General features: G+C 43.5%; 1 protein-coding gene across 5 annotated transcripts in view; it reads left to right on the top strand.

Annotated features, from left to right (window-relative positions):
* Positions 1 to 16873, top strand: part of jarid2b (jumonji and AT-rich interaction domain containing 2b) — a 409246-nt gene that overhangs the window by 300331 nt on the left and 92042 nt on the right. For all 5 annotated transcript variants that reach the window (XM_078539218.1, XM_078539220.1, XM_078539219.1 and 2 more), the window contains one exon: positions 945 to 1124. In XM_078539218.1, coding sequence (XP_078395344.1) covers positions 945 to 1124 — 180 coding nt within the window. The remainder of the gene's footprint in view (positions 1 to 944; positions 1125 to 16873) is intronic.

Here is a 16873-nt window from a genome sequence, read left to right as displayed (position 1 = left end):
AAATTTCTTTCAAGTGCCTTTGGATCTTTTACTATGTTAAAGGTGCCATATAAATGCAAGTTTTTTGAACTCTAAACCACAATGAGTCTTTTTGGGGAAAGGTTATTTTGCTCAACAAGTCAGTTTATTTTCTTTAGATCAACCCTACTTACCTAACTTCTCACCATATTCCTCAATCCTTTCTCATTCCAGGAAAGCAGCCATTTAAGAAACTTCTGTTTTGGTCCAGTGATCCCACACTTCATTCTTATAAACATGAATTGCATCTGCTCTCACATTGGTTGTATTCTCCCTCCGTTTTCTGTTTTGGTGTAACCACCATGCTATACTCTGTCATTGTATTTGCTTTGAAAGCAAAAGTTCCAAAGAGCAATCACAGAGCTGCTCTGCTTAATCCCTCTTTTCCAATCTGAGCCGTTTCCATTTTTAGTGACCTTCTATTTTGTGTTCATAATCCTGTTTTACGTATCTGCGTCATTATTTCATCTTAGATTCTATGAATCCTAACCTTGGCCTTTATTATTTGTGAAGCCCCCTTCCCAATTGAAAATGTTCCTTATTGTTATAATTCTGTGCTATTTAATGGGGGGTGCAAATTTACAGAATTATGCCTTTTGTAGAAAGAAGTGGTGAATTCATGGCATTTTAATTCCAAAACTCTGGCATAAATCTTTCACCCTTTGTAGCAAAATTGGCTTTTTGGTGCATCATTGGACCTGATTTTATTTATATATATTTTCTTTTAATCTGATATAATTTGTTTTGCTTGGCAGGCGATGTTTTGAGTTGGGTGTCAATGTTTTCCCTTTTGATTGTACTGTTTGGAGAGTTCATCTCCAAATGGGTAATGTAACATCAAACATGGTGGTAGTTCATTGGGTGTCATTTGATATGAACTATGCAGGAGACGACAATAAAACGTTTTTTGTTTTAAATGTACTTAGGCTCTCCTGCTCTGCCGAACAACATGATGTATTTTGGAAGTTCCCAGGATGACATTGATGAAGTAGAAGAGGATGATGAGTGTGAAGATGTCAAAACACTTACAAACAATGCTTCATCTTCATGCCATTCAACACCTAGGAAAGGAAAACCACAGGGTAAACAAGTCCTCAATGGTCATGGTAGGTTCATTTATAACTATTGAAACTAATAACTGCAGGCTGCAGGTCAACTTTGATAGAAGGTTGACTGCCAATGTAATATGCAGTTAATGGAACCTTCAAAGGCATGTCTTCAAATTTAGATTTAATTCACAAAGGGTAACTCTCCCACCCACCAAAAGAAGCTGATGTGCATTAGTGTGAAAAGCTGCAATTGCAAATGCCAGTTCATTTTTACAGAGCTGGGCAATATAGAGTATGTTTGTACTGTCTAAATATCTGGTAATGGATTGAGGATTACCTTGAGGTAGAGCATGCTTGTTCCTAGATAGCCAGTCACAATGTTCTTAAGAGTACTGAATTAGGAATTAGTATAGGTTTAGTAGTGATTCAACCATGCTAATTCAGTCATTTAAATTGATTTCTGTTTCATTTTATTCTGTCCTTGATCACCCTTCTCTCTCTACCTTGGCCTCCAACATAAATAAGTGCCACTTTTCATCTTTTTGGGCAAGAGGGAAGAGTCCAAGGAATACTCTCTGTTGAAGAAAGTTTTTGAACCACAGGATCCTCCATGGTCAATCTGTCTTACATTATCTGGCAGTGTATATGCAACACTCCTGCAAATAAATGTTTTTAGCAAGGCAATTGCATTGTTTAAATGTTTCTTAATGTACCAAGCTCTAACTTGTTCTGAAGATAGTCATGATTTTTAACTTTCTTTAAATAGCAGCTATTTAGTCCTCTCCTCCATATAGGCACATAGGAACAGGAGTAGGCCATTCAGCCCATCGAGCCTGCTTCGCCATTCAATTAGATCATGGCTGATCATCTACCTCCGCTTTCCCGTGCTAACTCCATATCCCTTGATGTCATGAGCCCCAGAAATCTATTGATTTCTGTTTTGAACATGCTCAGTGATAGAGCTTCTACAGCCCTCTGGGGTAGAGAATTCGAAAGATTCACCACCCTCTGAGTGAAGAAGTTCCTCCTCATCTCAGTCTTAAATGGCCTGCCCCTTATTCTGAGATTATGTCCCCTCGCTTTAGACTTACCACCAGGGCAAAATCTTATCTACGTTTACCCTGTCATGCCCTGTAAGAATTTTGTAAATTTCAATGAGGTCACCCATCATTCTTCGAAACTCTAGGGAACACGGACCTAGTCTCCCTAATCTCTCCTCGTAAGACAATCTCTCTATCACATTCTCTCTCTCTTTCTGTCTCTTCTCGCTCTGCTTTCTTGCCCTGCGTGCTTGCCCTGGCGCTTTTAATGAACTAGGGAACTGCATAGTATTCCCCCTCCTGTGTTTAATTTGTAACTGATCAAGAACAGAAATTCAATGTTTAAAGAAAGTACTCTTTGAATACAGTAGGTCATTGATATAATGTACTGTTTGGGATCTGGCCAAATACTTTTTAACCAATGAGGTATTGCTATAGTGTGACTTGGCTGACAGCTAAATGTGTTGGGAGATTGCATTACTGTGTGTTGCAGCATAGGAAACTCTTCAAACACTGCACCAATGAAGGATCATCCATCATCTTCACAAATGTATAAAGGTATTGATGTGTAACACTTTTTTGTGTATACAAATAATTTCTACATTTTGCAGTACTGTTTAGGAGAATAGAATAGTAAAAGAAAGGTGACTTATGGATAGCTCCTACCGTAGTCTATGTTTGTAGAGTCGTGAGCAGTTTTAGCAGTCGAGAGCAATAGTGCTTTGTGTGGTCCAACCAGATCTGGTGGTGAATGGCTAAACCAGTTGCCCAGCATATTAGAAACTAGGAGCAGGAGTAGGCCATTTGGCCCTTCGAGCCTGCTACGCCATTCATTATGGTCATGGCTGATCATCCAACTCAATAGCCTGCTCCCACTTTCTCCCCATACCCTTTGATCCCTTTCGCCCCAAGAGCTAGATCTAACTCCTTCTTGAAAACATACAATGTTTTGGTCTCAACTACTTTCTGTGGTAACAAATTCCACAGGCTCACCACACTCTGGGTAAAGAAATTTCTCCTCATCTCATCTACCCCATATCCTCAGACTGTGACCCCTGGTTCTGGACTCCCCCACCATCGGGAACATCCTTCCTGCATCTACCCTGTCTAGTCCTGTTAGAATTTTATAGGTTTCTATGAGATCCCCCCTCATTCTTCTGAACTCCAGCGAATATAATCCTAACCGACTCAATCTCTCCTCATAAGTCAGTCCCACCATCCCAGGAATCAGTCGGGTAAACATTCGCTGCACTCCCTCTAAAGCAAGTACATCCTTCCTCAGATAAAGAGACCAAAACTGCGCACAATATTCCAAGTGTGGTCTCACCAAGGCCCTGTACAATACTCTTTCAAGCCTGCATCCCTTAGACTTAAGGGAGCAGAGATGGGAGCTATACTGGGGCAGCAACCGGGGCGAGAAACTAATGGCTTCAACAGAGTCTAAGGCATCAAAGGTAGCCGTGAGGGTGGAGGAGCTGCCGAAATGGTGCGGACAGAAAGCCAAAGGCTAGACAGTTGAGATTTTGAAAGTGTAGTTGTAAGTGAAGTGAGAGAGAGGTTTTTTCAGGGGTGGCTATGGAAGGTGGTAGGTTTGGGACGTAGAAGGGGAATCTGGGAGGAGACTGATACAAGGAAGTGATCAGAGGCGGGCCTTATCTCTGATCAATATGAAGGGAGTAGTGAGAGCACACGAGATGGTAAGATCAGGGATAGCTGTGAATATGTGTTGGGGGGGTTACATGGAGGGAGTTACTGTAATGAAAGAAAACAGTGGGGAGTTTGAAGGTGATGAGGGTGGTAAAGATGTTGCAGTGTTGTTGAACTGGAAACAGCATCAGTGATGTCATGGAGGGCCAGTGATGAAGTAGTTCAGTATTTGAAAGGGTGTTGGAAGAGAGTTGGATTATCATGCTGATAGAATGGTGGGTGACTGGCAGGGCAACGGTGATGTGAAGGGAAGCAAGGAAGTAGTCAAAGAGGACCTTTTATTAGTTGTAGAAATCTCATGCGTGGCAAGATCTTGCAGCATAATTGGGATGAAGTGCTGGATCTGGGTGGGGGAGTTGATGTGAAGAGTGAGAACTGTAATGTGGGGAAATAAGGTCACTTAAGTGAAGTGTGAATGAGTAAGTGGACAGGAATACAGTAAGCTTTAGCCCATGTCTTGGGGCATGTATTAACAATGCATTGTAAGTGACCTCCAACGCTGTTGCCTGTTAAAAGGGACAATGTTGGAATGGAAAATGTTCCTGTTTGTGCTTTGCATCTGCATCAACAGAGAGGCTACACTGACAATGTAATTAAACCTTCATCTCAGAAGGAACTGTTGCCGGCATTACTGACATTTTCATTTTGGATGCTTAGTCCATGAAACCCAGAATATGATTGACAATTTAGGAGGAATGAGTGCACCAACAAGTGGCATCAAATTTGGTTCTCTTTTTGATCCAGTGATGAGAGAGAAGTCAAGATCCACTTGTGTCTTCATTGAAGTTGATCAACAACATGCCTGTGTGTGCCGGACAACAACCATCTCTGACTAATGAGAAACTAACTACCTCCCTTTGGCATTAAATAGTATTATCATTAGGTTAGACTAGGATAAGTGAAGCAGTATGGAGTGCGTTGGTTCTGCTGCCCCAAGTGTACCTGCCAATTTCTGTATGAGTTTTGGTCTCAAATTGACCTGGGCTCCGGTGTTCCGGAGGTGTTGCCAGTAGGTCAATGTTCAGTCAAGAGTGATGCCAAGATATTTTGGTGTTAGGTTGTGGGTGAGTTGGGTTGCGGGTCGGCCACAGAGCTGAATGTGAAGTTCTTTCCTGGTCTTTGAGTTGTTCAGGTGAAAGGCTGAAATGACCAGCCTTGACAGTATTTTGTTGAAGTCTCCATTTTCTGAAGTAGGCTTCTGGAAACGTAGACCCTCAACAGCAGAGTACTACTCAACCTCAGAAGCCACCACACAAACATAGTAGATATCCACCTCCAGGAAGTCTTCAGGATTATTTATGGTACATTGAGACCAACGCAGCTTGAGTGGCTTTGTGTTAGCACACACTGACCCATTTGATGTCCGAAGGGAAAACGTCCTCCTCAAAGTAAACCATGGCTGACAGCTAATGCAACAGTCCCATTGACACAAGACCTCAAAAAAAAAACCACGCACTTGTTTGAAATCCCGCAGTCCCTACTGGAAAGCACTCTGCACCCCATGAACTGATGATGGACCCGCCCCTCAATGCAACACCTGGTTTCCTGCAAATATCACCAACCACAACAATGGAAACTGACCTGAGGGGTGAAGCCCCAGGTTTCAACCTTCGACAGAAAATTTGGACAACCCTCAACCGCTTGAGGATGGACCAGGGAAGATGTGATCACCTGCTCCACAAGTGGAACATAAGGAGCAGCTCAAATTGTGACTGAGGCCATCCAAGTCAGACCATTGCCATAATCAGAATTTCTACTCTGATGGTGGCATCATAACCATTCATATTGCATCAGCTGAGGCTGCTGAATGGATAGTTAAACTCAACATCAAACAATAACTGCTTCTCTAACCATATGAATAAAAACACATCATCAGGTTCCCCACCATCAACATCCTGGGTGGGGGGTTGGTGTCACCATTGACCAGAAATTTGGCTGGAGCAGCCACATAAATACTGTGGCTACAAAAGCAGATTAGGCTGGGTATTCTACAGTGAGTGATTTGCCTCCTGACTACCCAAGATCTTCCTACCCACCACGTAAAACATAAGTTAGAAGTGTAATGACATACCTTCCACTTGCCTGGATGTATTCAGCAGCAACAACTCTTAAACTCAGCACAATAAAGACAAAACATTGGCTTTTCAGCTGTTAACCTAAACATCCATCCTGTCTACACTGTAGTCACAGTATGGTAGTGATGTACTATCGACAGAATGTACTTCAGCATTTCCCCCACCCATGACCTTCATCCATCTAGAAGGAAAAGAAAAACAGGCAAATGGTAATACCAAGACCTCCAAGTCATACATCATCCCAACATGGACATGTATCATTGTCATTGTCACTGGGTCAAAATCCTGGAACTCCCTACTTTACTATGCTGACTACAGTTAAGTGGAGGGTCTAGCAATTTCTCAAAGCCAACTAGGGATGGGAAATAAATGGCATTCTTGCCAATAATACCCATGTTGCAAGAACAGTTTATTTTTAAAAATGGCTTTTTTGTTTTGCCTGTTCAACTTCACATCTATTGGTGGGGGAGAGGTGAGGAGTTGGATTGATTTGGCTCCTAGTGATGAAAGGATTCTGTTTAGAAATGGCATAAAACACAGGATGCTGTCATTGAGCAGTAAATGTAACAAATGCTGACACTGTCCCTGCGCTAATACACACTTGTGCTATTTTTCTCTCTGATCACGTTTTTGAGTTGTCCATTTTGAGCTTTAGTTTGATTCTAAAAATGCAAAACAACTTTGTAATGAATACTTTGTTTCTCCAATAAAACCAAAGACTTCAAAAGGAGCAATTAGCTGATCACGTAGAGTCTGTGGCATTTACTGTCTGAATATATATTGTACCAAAAGGAGGCTGACTTTCTAATGCAAACTCTTTGCAGGTCAGGCAGACATTAGAGAGGCAGCAATTTCTATTAATTGCCTGTGACTCAGTGGGGAAATGTCATGACAGCATGGTACCAACCCACCAGGCAGATTTTAGGTTTAGTTGCTAGTCTGTGTGCTGTCAGCTGAATTTAACTGGAGAGCCAGAACAGACTGTTGGGCATCAGATGACCATATAATTGCCAAGAAAATGAATGTGGCCACCTTATTTTTGTTCTACCTCCCAAAAATAAAACTGCAGTTCAGCTACAAAATAGTCAATGAATCAAATTGTAACTCTGAATGGCACTGTGTACATTGGAGAGCTATCCCTCTGTTAAAGTGCACTGTAGCTTCTGTTTCACCTCTGCTAAGCTCATCAGTCAGCTCTGCTGGGCTGGGTAGGAAACCTACAGCCAGGCAATTCTGGGGTGAGGGAAGTAAAGTGGGGGAATTTATAGGGAGGAGTGTAACAAGTTGGATAAGGAGGCTTCATTGCAGACTGAACAGCTATTTCCACTTATGCACTTCTCTGTGAGCAGAAAGGACAGCATTGAAGGGAACAGTGAAGGGCAGGACTCTAGTTGGCTGTGCAAAGAATGTTTTATTACCCAATACAAGTTTCCCCAAGTTCCTGAGAGTTGTTCCATCTCGCACATTATTCAAGACCACTTCTGCCTCTGGTTGGTAGTCAGTAATGCAGCACCATCTATTTATAAGTCATACTGTGGATGACCAGAAGGGCTAGGAGAAACTTAAGACTGGGGAAAGGTTTACCACATTTAGTAGTAGCTGAGGTGAGACTGTTGCATGTTTTAAAGGAAAGTTGGAAAGATAGTTGAAGCAGAGGAAAGTACAGGCCTGTGAGGAAAATTTTCAGCAGGGGAAATTGTTTTGAATTCATGTCCGTAATGGGCTTTTTGTGATAAGGTATTTTGTTCCATGGCTACTAAAACAAGCATTGTCAGTGGATATTTGAGCTGGAGATACTGGATGACCCAGAAGGGACAAAAACGAAGTAACATGCCCTCGAACAAAAACACTTCAGTATGTGTGGTCAATCATACATCAGCTGTATCATGAAGGAGGGAAATGTTTTTTGTCTGAAGGCAACTGAAAATAGCATTGCACACTTGTCACTATTAGTTTTTGTCTTTTCTAAAAAAAATAACTTGCACATCATTATTTGAACTTGGCCAAACTCAAAGGTTAGTTATACCTGTGGTGTACATGAATGGTTTTCATAGAATGAACCACCCTTTCAGGCAGTGTGTTTCAGATTACCATAGCACTCTGCATATGTTTTTTCTCATGTCACCTTTGCTTTTTTGTCAATTTATTTTAAACCTATGTACTCTGGTTATCTACCCTTCTGCCATTGGAAACAGTTTCTCCCTATTTACTCTAAGGAGTTCCAGGATTTTGACCCAGCGACAGTGAAGGAATGGCAATATGTTTCCAAGTCAGGATGGTGAGTGACTTGGAAGGGAACTTCCAGGTTGTGGTATTCCCATCTATCTGCTGCCCTTGCCCTTATAGATGGTAGTGGTCGTGGGTTTGGAAGGTGCTGTTGAAGAAGCCTTGGTGAATTCCTGCAGTGCTTCTTGTAGATGGTACACATGCTGCCACTGTGTGTCTGTGGTGAAGAGTGAAAGTTTGTGGACGTGGTGCCAATCAAGCGGGTTGCTTTATCCTGGATGGTGTCAAACTTCTTGTGTTGTGGGAGCTGCTCATCCAGGCAAGTGGGGAGTATTCCATCACATTCCTGACTTGCACCTTGTAGATGGTGGACAGGCTTTGGGGAGCCAGGACGTGAGTTACTCGTCACGTGATTCCTAGCCTCTGACCCACTCTTGTAGCCACAGTATTTATACGGCTGGTCCAGTTCAGTTTCTGGTCAATGGCAACCCCCAGGATGTTGATAGTGGGGGATTCAGTGATGGTAATGCCATTGAACATCAAAGGGCAATGGTTGATTCTCTCTTGTTGGAGATGGCCATTGCCTGATACTTTATGGCATGAATGTTACTTGCCACTTGTCAGCCCAAGCCTGGACATTGTCCAGGTCTTGCTGCATTTGGAATTGCTTCAGTATGTGAGGAGTTGCGAATGGTGCTGCAAATCATGCAATCATCAGTGAACTTTCCTACTTCTGACCTTTATGATGGAAGGAAGGTCATTGATGAAGCAGCTGAAGGTGGTTGGGCCGAGGACACTACCTTGAGGAACTCCTGCAGACTATGGAGATATGCCACCACCATATCCTTCAATTCCTTTGGTAAACAAAACACTATCCACCAGTTCCTTGAATATACTCAACAACTGAGCATACACAGCTCCCTGAGGTAGAGAATTCCAATGCCCTTTGAGTGAAGAAATTTCTCCTCATCTCCATCCTAAATGGCTGACCTCTTATTCTGAGACTGACCATATGTTCTAGATTCCTCAGCCAGGGGAAACTTTTTCTTAGTATCTACCTTGCAGAGCCCCTTAAAAAAAATGTTGTGTGTTTAATTCAGATCACCTCTCATTCTTCTCAACTCCAGGGAACATAGGCCTAGTTTACTCAATCTCTCCTAGGGCAATTACTGCAGGAACCAATCTAGTGAATCTTTGTTGCACTCCCTCTTGCAGAAGTATGCCCTCCCTGTTGTAAAGAGACCAAAACTGCGCACACTATACGAGGTATGGCATTACCAATTCCCTGCATATTTGTTGTAAGACTTCTATACTCTTATAGCCCAATCCATACCATTTGCCTTTCTAATTGTGTATGTAACTGCATATTAACCTTCTGTGGCTCATGTACAAAGACACCCAAATCCCTCTGAATGCAAACATTTCCCAGTCTCACCATTCAAAAGATACTCTGCTTTTTTCTACCAAAGTGGATAACTTCACACTTCATCAACTGTATTCCATCTGCCATATTCTTACCCAGTCAGTCAACCTGTCCATATTCCTCAGCAGCTTCTTTGCATCCACCTCACTGCTTAAACTTTGTATCATCAGCAAATTTGGATACGTCACTCTGTCACCTCATTGAAGTCATTAATATAGATGGTAAATAGCTGAGGCCCAAGTACTGACCCTTGTGGTACCCCGCTAGTTACAGCCTGCCAACCTGAAAATATTCCATTTATTCCTACTCTGTTTTCTGTATATTAACCAATCTACAATCCATGCCAATATATTACTGCCAATCCCTTGAGTCCTAAGTTTGTGTTCTCATGTGCCATCTGTCAAATGCTTTTTGAAAATCAAAGTACTCTGCATCCATGGTTTCCCACTTAAAATCTTTTGTACATATAACTAGTAAGATTGATAACAGATTTGTCAAGCATAATTTCCCTTTCATAAATCCATGTTGACACTGTCCAATCATGTTATAATTTCCTAAGTGCCCTGTTACTGTGTCCCTAATAACAGATTCTAGCATTTTGTCTGTTATTGATAAACTAGCTAGCCTATAATTCTCCATTTTCATTCCCTCTTTCTTAAATAACGGTGTTGTGTTTACTGCCTGCCAATTCTTTGGAACTGTTCTAGAGTATAAGGAATTCTAGAAGATCAAAACGAATGCATCCATTATCTCTGCAGCTACCTCTTTTTAAAACTGTAGAATGTGGGTTGTCAGGCCCAGGGGATTTGTCACCACCTAGTCCCATTAATTTTTACAGTGCTATTTCTTTTGTTACGATATCCTGTAGTGTCAGATAACTTCAAAAAGATATTCGAACTTCCAGTGACTGACTGAAAGGACCACCTGACAAGATTTCAAATTTAAACTTTTACTGTAACAAATGAATTCAAAGCAACGTTGACTAAACACTAATTTTATAGGCTATAAGAAAGAACGTCCCCTTTTACTTTTAGAACAACTGAAAATCCCATGCTATCATTATACATTACGCCATACTCACCACAGAATTACAGACCTATAGAATTAAAGTTCATAGCCACACCCAGCTTCCAATGAGTTCACCTTTTCTTGTTTTGCCAAATTGTAACTTTTAGTGACCATCTCCAGGCGCTTCCCTCAGTTTCGGAGAGTTTCCAAATCCACTACCACCAGTAAAGCCTGCTCTGATGATGATTCTTCCCTTCTGGCCATGCCAGGATAAATCTCCCTGATTTCTTAGATGGCTGTGGGATGTATGTCTTCGACTATTCTCTGCTGACTGCACCAACAGCAGCCCTTTCCCCCTCTCTCTTTTTCATCTTTGGAATTCTAATTCAAGTTGCTTTATTTACAGCTGAATCCTGGTTAACTTAATCTGTGTTTTATCTGGATTAGTCGTCTTCCTCAGGGTTCAGATGTTGAGTCAACATCTCAACAATTTCTGCTTTCTTAGCCCCTCCTCGTAAATCTATTTCCAACTTTTCTAACCTTTGTTAACCTTAGTTAGCAAACTAATCTTTGTTAACTGTTGCAAGGCACTCAAAGTCAGATCTCTTGTCAAGGAGCGCTTCAGCAATGGACATAGCCATTTTAACTTTTCAATGAATGTAGCAAAAGTCACTGAAATCTTCTGCATTTAAACTTTAGCAAATCCCAGTGGACCCATCTCAGTCTGTGGATTTGAAATCCCGAAGAGCTCCCACAACATAATGACCTTATAAAACCTCGTACTTGTAACGCTGCTGATTTCTTCAAGTTCTGATTTCTTCAAGTTCCTCCTCTGAACATAATTGAAGTTCAGCATCCCTGGTACCATTCTAATAAATCTTCTCTGAACCCTCCTAAAGCTTTGCCATCCATCTTAAAAAGTGGTGCATAGAATTGGCCATTGTACTCCAACTGGGGCCCATTTGTTCATGTGGTGTGAGTGTCAATGGCAAAGTCAGCATTTATTGTCTGTCTCTAGTTTCTCTTTAGAAGTGATGTTGAGTTGCCTCCTTAAACTGTTGCAGTCCATCTGCTGCAGCTACAACCACAGTACTGTTAGGAAGGAGGTTCCAGGATTTTAACCCAATGACAGTGAACAGATGGCAATGTAGCTCCCCAAGTCAGGATGATATGAGGCTTGGAGGGGAACTTGCAGATGGTGGTGTTCCCATGCATCTGTTGCCCTTGTCCTTCTAGGTGGTAGAAGTCACGGGCTTGGGAAGGAGCCTTGGCAAGTTGCTGCAGTGCATCTTGTAGATAGTAGATACTGCTGCCACTGTGCACTGATGGTGGAGGGATTGAATGTTTGTAGGTGGGGAGGTAATGGCGTAGTGGTATTGTTGCTGGACTAGTATTCCCAGGATAATGCTCTGGGAACCTTGGTTCGAATCCTGCCATGACAGTTGGTGGAATTCGAATTCAATAAAAATCTGGAATTAAACGTCTAATGATGACCATGGAATGATTGTCAATTGTTGTAAAAACCCACCTGGTTTACTAATGTCCTTTAGGGAAGGAAATCTGCCGTCCTGGTCAGGCCTACATGTGACTTGAGACCCACAGCAGTATGGTTGACTCTTAAATGCTCTCTGAAATGGCCTAGCAAGCCACTCAATTGTATCAAACTGCTACAAAGCCTTAAAGGAGGAGTGAAACCGGACAGACCTAGGCACTGGAAACAACAATGGCAAACTCAGCCCTGTCAACCCTGCAAAGTCCTCCTTACTAACATTTGGGGCTAGTGCCAAAATTGGGAGAGCTGACTCATAGACTAGTCAAGCAACAGCCAGTACCATCCCTGGATATGCCCTCCCTCACCGGCAGGACAGACCCAGCAGAGGTGGCGGCACAATGGTATACAGTCGGACAGAGTTGCCCTGTTAGTCCTCAACATCGACTCCGGATCCATGAAGCCTCATGGCATCAGGTTAACCATGGGCAAGGAAACCTGCTGCTGATTACCACGTACCGCCCTCCGACAGCTGATGAATCAGTGCTCCTCCATGTTGAACACCACAGAGGAAGCAGAATGTACTTTGGATAGGGGACTTAAATGCCCATCACCAAGAATGGCTCGGTAGCACCACTACTGGCCGAGTCCTAAAGGATGTAGCTGCTAGACTGGGTCTGTGGCAGGTGGTGAAGGGAACCAACTTGACCTCATCCTCACCAACCTGCCTGCTACAGATGCATCTGTCCATGACAGTATTGGTAGGAGTGACCACTGCACAGTCATTGTGGAGACGAGGTCCCACCTTTACATTGAGGATTTCCTCCGTTGTGTTGTTTAGCACTACCACCGTGCTAAATGGGATAAATTTCGAACAGACCTAGCAAGCCAAAACGGGGCATCCATGAGGCACTGTAGGCCATCAGCAGCAGCAGAATTGTACTGAACCACAATCTGTAATCTTATGGCCCAGCATATCCTCCACTCTACCATTACCATCAAGCTGCGGGATCAGCCCTGGTTCAATGAAAAGTGCAGGAGGGCATGCCAGGAGCAGCACCAGGCATACCTAAAAATGAGGTGTCAATCTGGTGAAGCTATAATACAGGACTACTTGTGTGCGAAACAGCATAAGCAGCAAGTGATAGCATAATCAACAGATCAGTTCTAAACCCTGCAGTCCTACCACATCCAGTCGTGAATGGTGGTGGACAATTAAACAACTCACTGGAGGAGGCGGCTCCACAAATATCCGCATCCTCCATGATGGGGGGGCCCAGCACATCAGTGCAAAAGATAAGGCCTGCAACCTTCAGCCAGAAGTGCCAAGTGGATGATCTCTGCCTCTATCGGAGGTCCCCAGCATCACAGATTGCCAGTGTTCAGTCATTTTGATTCACTCCATGTGATATCAAGAAATGGCTGAAGGCATTGGATACTGCAAAGGCTATGGGCCCTGACAATATTCTGTTCAAGTACTAAAGACTTGTGCTCCAGAACTTAACCATGCCGCTGGCCAAACTGTCCCGGAACTGCTACAACACTGGCATCTACCTGGCTATGTGGAAAATTGCCCAGGTATGTCCTATACACAAAAAGCAGGACAAATTCAACCCAGCCAATTACCGCCCCATCAGTCTACTCTCGATCACAGTAAAGTAATGGAAGGGGTCATCAACAGTGCTAACGAGCAGCACTTGCTTAGCAATAACCTGCTCACTGACGACCAGTTTGGATTCCGCCAGGGCCACTCAGCTCCTGACCTCATTACAGCCTTGGTTCAAATCTGGACAAAAGAGCTGAACTCCAGAGGTGAGGTGAGAGTGACTGCCCTTGATATCATGTTTGCATTTGACTGAGTGTGGCATCAAGGAGCCTTATCAAAACTGGAGTCAATGGGAAACAAAAACAGAATTACCTGGAAAAACTCAGCAGGTCTGGCAGCATCGGTGGAGAAGAAATCAGTTAACGTTTCGAGTCTTCATGACCCTTCGGCAGAACTGTTCTGCCGAAGGGTCATGAAGACTCGAAACGTTAACTGATTCCTTCTCCACCGATGCTGCCAGACCTGCTGAGTTTTTCCAGGTAATTCTGTTTTTGTTTTGGATTTCCAGCATCCGCAGTAGCTTTTAGCTTTTTGTTTTTATCTCTGGAGTCAATGGGAATCTGTGGGAAAAGTCTCCACTTGGTGGAGTCATATCTAGCGCAAAAGAAGATTGTTATGGTGGTTGGAGGTCAATCATCTCAGCTCCAGGACATCATTGCAGGAGTTCCTCATGGTAGTTGTCCTTGGTCCAACCATCTTCAGCTGCTTCACCAATGACCTTCCTACCATCATAAGATGGGGATGTTCGCTGCTGATTGCGTAAAGTTCAGCACCATTCGCGACTCCTCAGATACTGAAACAGACCATGTCCAAATGCAGCAAGACCTGGACAATATCCAGGCTTGGGCTGAAAAGCGGCAAGTAACATTCGCGCCACACAAGTGCCAGGCAATGACCACCTCCAACAAGAGAGAATCTAACCATCGTCCCCTGATGTTCAATGGCATTACCATTACTGAATCTCCCACTATCAACATCCTTGGCGGGGGGCTTACCATTGCCTAGAGACTGAACTGGACTAGTCATATAAATACTGTGGCTACAGAGCAGGTCAGAGGCTGCAAATCCTGCAATGAGTAACTTGCCTCCTGACTCCCCAAAGCCTGTCCACCATCTACAAGGCACAAATCAGGAGTGTGATGGAATACTCCCCATTTGCCTGGACGAGTGCAGCTCCCACCACACTCAAGAAGCTTGACACCATCCAGGACAAAGCAGCCTGCTTGATTGGCACCCCTTCCACAAACACTCACTCCCTCCACCACCAACGCACAGTAGCGGTAGTGTGTACCATCTACGAGCTGCACTGCAGGAATTTACACAGGCTCATTAGACAGCACCTTCCAAACCAATGACTGCTACCATCTAGAAGGACCAGGGCAGCAGATAGATGGGAATACCACTCATCACCCTGACCTGGAAATATATTGTCGTTCCTTCACTGTTGCTGAGTCAAAATCCTGGAACTCTCTTCCTAACAGCACTGTGGGTGTACCCACACCACATGGACTGCAGTGGTTCAAGAAGGCAGCTCACCACCACCTTCTCAAGGGCAACTAAGAATGGGCAATAAATGCTGGCCCAGCCAGCAAAGCGCACATCCCGTGAATGAAAAAAAAAGATGGTGGATGGTGTGCCAATCAAGCGAGCAGCTTTGTTCTGAATGATGCCAAGCTTTTTGAGTTATGTTGGAGCTGCACTCATTCAGGCAAGTGGATAGTGTTCCATTGCACTTCTGATGGTGAACAGGCTTTGGGGAGTCTGGAGGTGAGTTACTCATTGCATAATTTGCAGCCCTGACCTCTTATAGACACGGTATTTATAGGGTTGATCCTGTTTCTGGCTAATGGTAACTCCCAGGATGTTGCTGGTGGGGTATTCAATGTTGTTAACATGGTTGAATGTTAAGGGGAGATGGTTAGATTCTTCCTTGTTGAACTTGGTCATTGCCTCGCCCTTATGTAGTGTGAATTGCCGCTTATCAGCCCATGCTTAAATGCCTACGCCTGTATGCCGTCCAGATCTTGCTGCATGTAGACATTGCTTCAGTATCTGAGGAATTGCAGATGGTATTGTACATGTGCAATCATCCAGCAAACAGCTCCCCACTTCAGACCTTATGTTGCGGGGAAAGCCATTGATGAAACAGCTGAAGATGGTTGGGCCTTGGAAACTACCCTGAGAAACTCATGCAGCGATCTCCTCGGACTGAGATAATTGGCCTATAACAGCCACAACTATCTTGCTTTGTGTTAGGTATGACTCCTACTAGTGGAGAATTTTCCCCTGATTCCAAATATCTTCCATTTTGCTAGGACTCCTTGATGCCACACACTCTAGTCAGATGCTGCCTTAATGTTGAGGTCAGTCACTCTTATCTTGCCTCTGGAAATCAGCTCTATTAACCATGTTTGGACCAAGGTTGTAATGAGGTCTGATGCTGTGGACCTGACAGAACCCAAATTGAGCTTCAGTGAGCAGGTTCTTCCTGTGTAAGTACCACTTGATAGCACTGCCAATACCACCTTCTATCACTTTACTCCTGCTTGAGAGTAGACTGATAGGGTGGTAATTGGCCCAATTAGATTTGCCCGGTTTTGTGGATAGGATATACCTGAACAATTTTCCACATTGTCAGGTAGATGCTGGTGCTGTAACTCTTTTGAGTACATTCACAGTTCTTTTTTTTTTGTTCAAGTCCTGGAGTGGGACATGAACCCACAACCTTCTGACTCAAAGGTGAGGGTGCTATGAACTGAGCCACAGCTGACACCTCAGTTGCGCTGGAATAACTTGGCTAGCAACACAGCTCATTCTGGAGCACAAATCTTCAGTACCACAGCCAGGGCATAATAGTTGTTGCTGTCTCCAGTGCCTTCAGCTGTTTCTTGACATCACATGGAGTAGATCGAATTGAACGAAGACTGGCATATGTAATGCTGGAGCCCTCTGGAGGAGGCCAGGATGCATGATTCACTCTGCATTTCTGGCTGAAGGTAGTTGAGAATGTTTCAGCCTTGTTGTTTGCGCTAGCATGTTGGACTCTGCCATCATTGAAGATAAGGATGTTTGTGGAGCCTCCGGCTCCTGTTAGTTGCTTAATTGTCCATAACCATTCATGACTGGATGTGGCAGCTTTGATCTGATCTGTTGGCTGTGGGATCATTTAGTTCTGTATATAGCATGCTGCTTCCTCTTGTCTCGCATATATGTAGCCTGTGTTGTAGCTTCA

Source organism: Cetorhinus maximus, chromosome 3, assembly GCF_964194155.1.
Source record: "Cetorhinus maximus chromosome 3, sCetMax3.hap1.1, whole genome shotgun sequence".
Classification (NCBI taxonomy): domain Eukaryota; kingdom Metazoa; phylum Chordata; class Chondrichthyes; order Lamniformes; family Cetorhinidae; genus Cetorhinus; species Cetorhinus maximus.
This window is presented reverse-complemented; position numbering and strand designations above follow the sequence as displayed.